Raw genomic sequence first — 6,141 nt, 5'->3', positions numbered from 1 at the left:
ATGTCTGGGTGGAGGTACCTCATCTGTGTCAGCTTTTTGCTGACCATTCTTCTTGAACTGACATACCAGGGACCCCCTGTCCCTGCTTCATCAAGCACAAAGGTCAGTTCTGGGATGAGGGAACAAAGCTTGGGGATTTGTGATAAAATTAGCTTCTTGGGGGGAATTTGGGAAGGTTATTCCGTGTGTTTCTTCAGTCCTATGACTGAGAAGCTAGAGCCAGAGAAAAGAGGTACTATTTGCTAAGCACATGTCAGGTGCTGCACCAGGGGTCCCAGAATTATTATTTCATTTAGTCTTCACAGCATCTCTGTGAGCTGGGCTATATTATTATCCCCATTATAGAGAAGAGAAAACAGGTTCCAAAGTTAAGATACAGGAAGAGGCAGAACCAGAATTTGAACCTAGGTCCGTCTGATCTCAAATTGTCCCCATTTCCCACTGTCCCATACTGGGAAGGAACTAGCTGTGCATCACGTGTGGGTAGATAGAGGGACCATTACCTCAAGAAAGGAGAGGAAGAAGATAGATATTGTACTTGCTGTGTGCCCTCATCATGGATGCCAGATACTTACCATGCTTGCAGTGCATGATTGTTCTTATAAGTGCGACTCTTTACACCTGAGATCCTAAAGAAGAAAAAAATCAATATTTATCACAGTGCCTTGGACAGAGTAGGATTCAATGAATGGCGGCTGCTCTGCTATATTCTAAAGCCTTGCTACTCAAAGTGAAATCTGTGGACTAGCATCAGCATCATCCCGTGGGAGCTTTTGAGAAAGATAAAATCTCAGTCCTCACCCCAGTCTTGCTGAATCAGAATCTTCATTTTAACAAGATTTCCAGGAGATTCACGTGCACATCAAAGTTAGAGAAGTGCTTGTCCAGAGAGGTCCCTTGATCTCTAATCTTCTGTGAGTCTTGGGTTCTGAGACTTGATAAAGCTTGCTGAAGTAATCAGGCCGTTCCACCAAATGGATGACAGAGGCTGTTTTCCCTCTCTAGGCCTCAGTTTATCTACCTATATACTTTGAGTCCTGTGTAGGAATCTTGGGTTCCCAAGTACTAGCCCATCTAGGCTGAAGACACAGTCTACCTAAAACACCTCCTCCTGTCTTCTCTCTCAGTTGTTAATGACAAGCTATTCCATGCACTCCACGGTGGTGTCTCGCTACGCCCACACCTTGGTCACCTCTGTCCTGTTTAATCCACATGCTGAAGCCCATGAAGCCATCTTTGACCTGGATCTGCCTCATCTCGCCTTTATCTCCAATTTCACTATGTAAGTCTGCTTCCAAAGTCACCACTTCATTCATTTGTGCATATATTTGTTCATTCGTGTGCGTATTCTGTCAGCAGAGCATAGTGATTAAAAGAATGCACTCTGAGATCAGACTTCTTGAGTCTGAATCCTGGCTCTGCCAGTTTGGGACCCAGGGCAAATTACTTCATTTCTGGGAGTCTCATTTTACACATCTACAAAATGGGGATAAAATTAGAATACAGTTTCTTTTTTTCCTTTTGTTTTTGTTTGTTTGTTTGTTTGTTTAACACGGAGTCTCGCTCTATTGCCCAGGCTGCAGTGCAGTGGCGCAATCTTGGCTCACTGCAACCTCTGCCTCCCAGGTTCAAGTGATTCTCCTGCCTCAGCCTCCCGAGTAGCTGGGACTACAAGCGCATGCCACTACGCTCGGCTAATTTTTTGTACTTTTAGTAGGGACGGGTTTCATCGTGTTAGCCAGGATGGTCTCAATCTCTGACTTTGTGATCCACCCGCCTCAGCCTCCCAAAGTGCTGGGATTACCAACGTGAGCCACTGCACCCGGCCAGAACCCACTTTCAAGGATTAAATGAATTAATATACGTGGAAACGTATGCTAAAATTAGCTCCAGGCACATATTAAGTAGTTGATAATATTAGCTTTATTGCTTTTGAAACAAACATTTCCTGGTGCTGACTGTGTGACTTACACTGTGCTGAGTCCAACAGAAAGAGGAAGGTGAACTGCATATAGTCCCTAGTCTCAAAGAGTTCGCAGTTTAAGGGGGGATATAAAAAAGGAAACTGGCCCAGCACAGTGACTCACACTTGTAATCCCAGAGCTTCGGGAGGCTGAAGTGGGAGGATTGCTTGAAGCCAGGAGTTCAAGACTACCCTGGGCAATATAGCGAGAACCCATCTCTAGAAAACAAAAAAAATTAGCAGGGCATGGTGGCGCATGCCTATAGTCTCAGCTACTCAGAAGGCTGAGGCAGGAGGATTGCTTGAACATGGGAGGTTGAGGCTGCAGTGCACTTTGATATCTGTACTCCAGCCTGGGTGACAGAGTGAGACTGTCTCTAAAAAAGAGCGTTGGGTTGGGGAGCAGTGAGTAGATTGCTTTAATAAAGTATGCTGGGGAGAAAGAGACGTCTGAATGTGGAATGGTTAGAATGGTGAAGTGGATCAGAAGACAATGGTGCGTTTCCTATTCCCAGGCTGGTGGAAAAAACCTCAGAGAGATAACACCTAAACTGAGGCTTGAAATAGGACATCTTCACCAGGCAACCAGGGTGAGGGCAGGACTGGAGGAATCCAGGAAAAAGGAATAAAGGCATAAATGTTCCCTCAATTAGGGGAACTGCAAGTACTTCCGTGTGGCTGTACTGTCAGGGACAGATAAGAGGTAGAAGAGTGGTAAAAAAATGAGATGTAAGAGACAGAGAAAGACTAGGCTGTGGAGGACTTCCAATGTTAGAACACCTGCTTAGGTCTCACTTAATGGTCTCCAAACCATCTTATGTGTTTGCACACCTATCAGGAAAAACTTGATCATATACTCCCAAAACATATATACTTATTCATTTACGCATTATATAAATATACTGCTGAGCAAATATATTAGGTATATTATGAAGCATATAAAATATTAATCCCTAAAAGATGAGGAAAAAGCCCTAAAATAGAGTGTGAATATTATTTTCCCACTCCCTCTCGATTTGTCTCCAGCATCCCCTGGGACATGTGCACCCCTCTTTAGAAATAAGCGTGGGCCATAATAAGGAGACATGGCAAGGTTTTAAGCAAGGAGAGGTGATTGTGAAGTGGTAGTGGACTGGAGGGGCCAGCTAGGTGGCCAAGAGCTGAGTAGGCGAACAGGGGCAGAATCCACGTAGGGGATGCTGAAGGTGGGAGCAGGACAGTGGTAGTGGATGTGAGAGACCATCGAGGGAGAAACAACCTGACTGTAGTGGAGAATAAGTAAATATAGATGGTGTTTACCTTTTTTCAGCTTATTAGACCTGGTAGATGATAGTACCCTGTTGAGGTGATAAACAAGGGAGCTGGAGCAGATAAAGAGAAAGCTTAGTGGGGCCTCATTAGCCAGTATCACACTTTAGTGTGAATTACAAAAAGGCCCCTGGATTTGGGTAGAGGGACTATCAGATTTACCAGATTAGTGAGCCCAGCACAAGCAGAATATCCGCCCTTGTTCAGCCCCGCTTGTCCCTGTTAGTTGGGAGGAGGTTCTTGTGCCATCAATAATCTGTACAACCTCAAATGCAGCCCTAGGGTGGGCCTAGGCTGTGCCATCAAGAACCTCCCAGCACTTCCCCTGGAGAAGGATTGGGTTAGAGGAGGGAACTGGTATGGAGTCAGAGTCAGGGAGTTTGGGGGAGAAGTGCTGAGGCAGTCAAGGAGGGCTCCCTGAAAGCAGGGTTTCCATATGGGTAAGATTTGAAGGGACCAAGATCATTGCATGTTGGGACCCAGGCGAATCGAGGACTGAAAAGAGCAGGCATGGGTCTGGAGTATGGGGGGCTAACCAGAGAAGCTGGCAGTCAAATGATGTAACAGCCAAGTAGTCAGGCAGAATTTCGATTTTTGCTTCAATTGAAAAAAACACCAAAAGAATTTTTTAAAAAAATTAAGCAAAGCAGGCTGGAGGAAATGTTCTTGGGCAGACTCTGTGGAAAGTATGCTGGCTGGAGGCAGCACACACACAGAGGCCCCAGTGTCCTGCTGCCAGACCAGCTCCACCCTACCCCCCTCACACCCCAGGAGACCTTGGGAAGGTGCCAGCTCGGCCCACCCCCCACACTAGCCCAGCCACAGCAATACTCTGTTTCAGTTGCCTAGAAACACTTCTTCCCTGAGTGGTCTCTTCTGCCACCTGCCTATCCTCCCCCAGTGTTTCTGGAAGCTGCTGCCTTGGTCAAGCAACTTTACTGATATCTGTGCCTCAGTTACTCCACTTATAAAATGGAAACCATTGTACTCACCTCCTACAGAGTTGCACTAACTTTCTCTAGGACACCCAACTATCACTCCTCAAAGGCCAGCTCTGAGCCATCTCTCCCCTTTTCAAGATTTGTCCAAGACTCTCCATTCTCCATGGCAAAAAGTCTTTGCTGCTGTATGAGCTCATTGAGTCTTGTGTTCAAAGCCCCCTATTCTCTAGGCCCACTCAACCACTCCAACTTTCTCTCCATACTTCCCTTTCCTGCCCCTCCACTCCAGCCAAATTTAACTACTTGCTGTCCCCTGAAACACTTTCTGTGTTTTCTTGCTGTCTGTCCAGGATGTCCACTCCACAAATAATTGTTGAGCACCTCCCTCTGTTCCAAGCCATATTCCAGGCACCAGGGGTACAGCAGCAAATAAAGTGGTAAGAAGTCAGACAGATTGTGGATGTCTTCTAAAGATGGAGTAGAAAATCTCTGATGGATTGGATGTGGATTGTGAAACAAAGAGGAGAATCCAACATGACTCTAAGATTTTTAGCTGAGCAACTATGTCCTGAAACAAAGATACCAGAGGAGGAGCAGATTTTGGAGGGGAGAGTTATCAGGAGCTCAGTTTTGGATATGTTCAGCTTGAGGTGTCTATGGAACATTCTAGTGGAGATGTCAAGTAAGAAATTGCATGTATGGGTCTGGAGTTCAGGGCACAAGTCCACACTGGAGATACAGATTTGGGAGTCATCTGTATATAAATGGTATTTAAGGCCATGGTGCTAAATGACATCTCCTAGAGAGCCAATGTAGAAAGAATAGAGGACAGAAGGGGAGAGGGAGGGAGGGGAGAGGATAAAAGGTTGACAGCAGAGCCTTGGAGTGTTCCAAAGGTTTAGAGGTTAGGAAGAGAACGAGCCAACAGAGGAAACTGAGAAGGCATGGCCAGTGAAGATTATTTATCCATATCCTCCTTGTCTTTCAGGCCTAGCTTCAAGGCCACCTTCTCTAGGACCCTTTCCTGAAGACTTGGCCAAAAATGTTCTCTCCCTTCTTTGAGCTTCTTTTCACTTTATTACCTTCCTTAGAGAAATGAGGAAAATGGGGGTAAGCAAGTCTGCTTGTAACTCATCAGTCTCTGAGCTCCCTGAGGACAAGTCCTCCTCCCTAGTCAGACCCTGAAGCCTTTGCAACAATTTGCACACTTCTTTCACAATTTTTACCACTTTTACCACCCATAGTATTTACTTAATATATTTTTATATTAATATGGCCATATTATTTACCCAATATATTTTTTTCAACAGTTATACTTTCTGAGATGATCTGAGTTAGTCTTATTCTGAGCAATAATATCTATGAGATCATGGGTTTAATGTGCTAGTTGTATTTTAATAAACATTACTGTAAATACATAACAATTATAACAAAAATATTCGATTATATCATACCTAAAATTATGTTGTGTACCAAAAGGTAGAATTTATTCAACACTTTGGGAAACACAAAACTCTAATACCAGATCCACCATATGCTGTGTGGCCTCTATTTCCCCATATGACAAATGGAGATAATGATAACTACTTCACTCTGTATCTCCCTCTCCTTTCCTCTTCTTCTCTTCTTGCCACTCACACTGGGGCTTTATGGCACTGTGTTGTTCTTTCTCTTTCCCTGTCTCTATCCTCCTCCTCTTTCTACCTCATGTGTCTCTTTCTCTGCCTCTGACCAACTCTTTATTTTCTCTGTCTCTGCTGTCCCTCCTCTTTCCTGCCCCATTAGGACCATCAACAATAAAGTCTACATTGCAGAAGTCAAAGAGAAGCACCAGGCAAAGAAAATCTATGAAGAAGCCCATCAGCAAGGAAAGACAGCTGCTCACGTAGGCATCAGGTAAGGCCCCATCCAGTCCAAAACATGACTTAA

At 44.7% G+C, this 6,141-nt stretch overlaps 1 protein-coding gene across 1 annotated transcript in view; it reads left to right on the top strand.

Moving 5' to 3' along the window:
- ITIH6 (inter-alpha-trypsin inhibitor heavy chain family member 6) overlaps window positions 1-6,141 on the top strand; it is a 43,790-nt gene continuing 37,649 nt past the window's right edge. Inside the window, exons 1-3 of the mRNA XM_002808533.4 lie at window positions 1-102; window positions 1,128-1,282; window positions 5,998-6,108. Coding sequence (XP_002808579.4) covers window positions 1-102; window positions 1,128-1,282; window positions 5,998-6,108 — 368 coding nt within the window. The remainder of the gene's footprint in view (window positions 103-1,127; window positions 1,283-5,997; window positions 6,109-6,141) is intronic.

Source organism: Macaca mulatta, chromosome X (assembly GCF_049350105.2).
Source record: "Macaca mulatta isolate MMU2019108-1 chromosome X, T2T-MMU8v2.0, whole genome shotgun sequence".
Classification (NCBI taxonomy): Eukaryota; Metazoa; Chordata; class Mammalia; order Primates; family Cercopithecidae; genus Macaca; species Macaca mulatta.
This window is presented reverse-complemented; position numbering and strand designations above follow the sequence as displayed.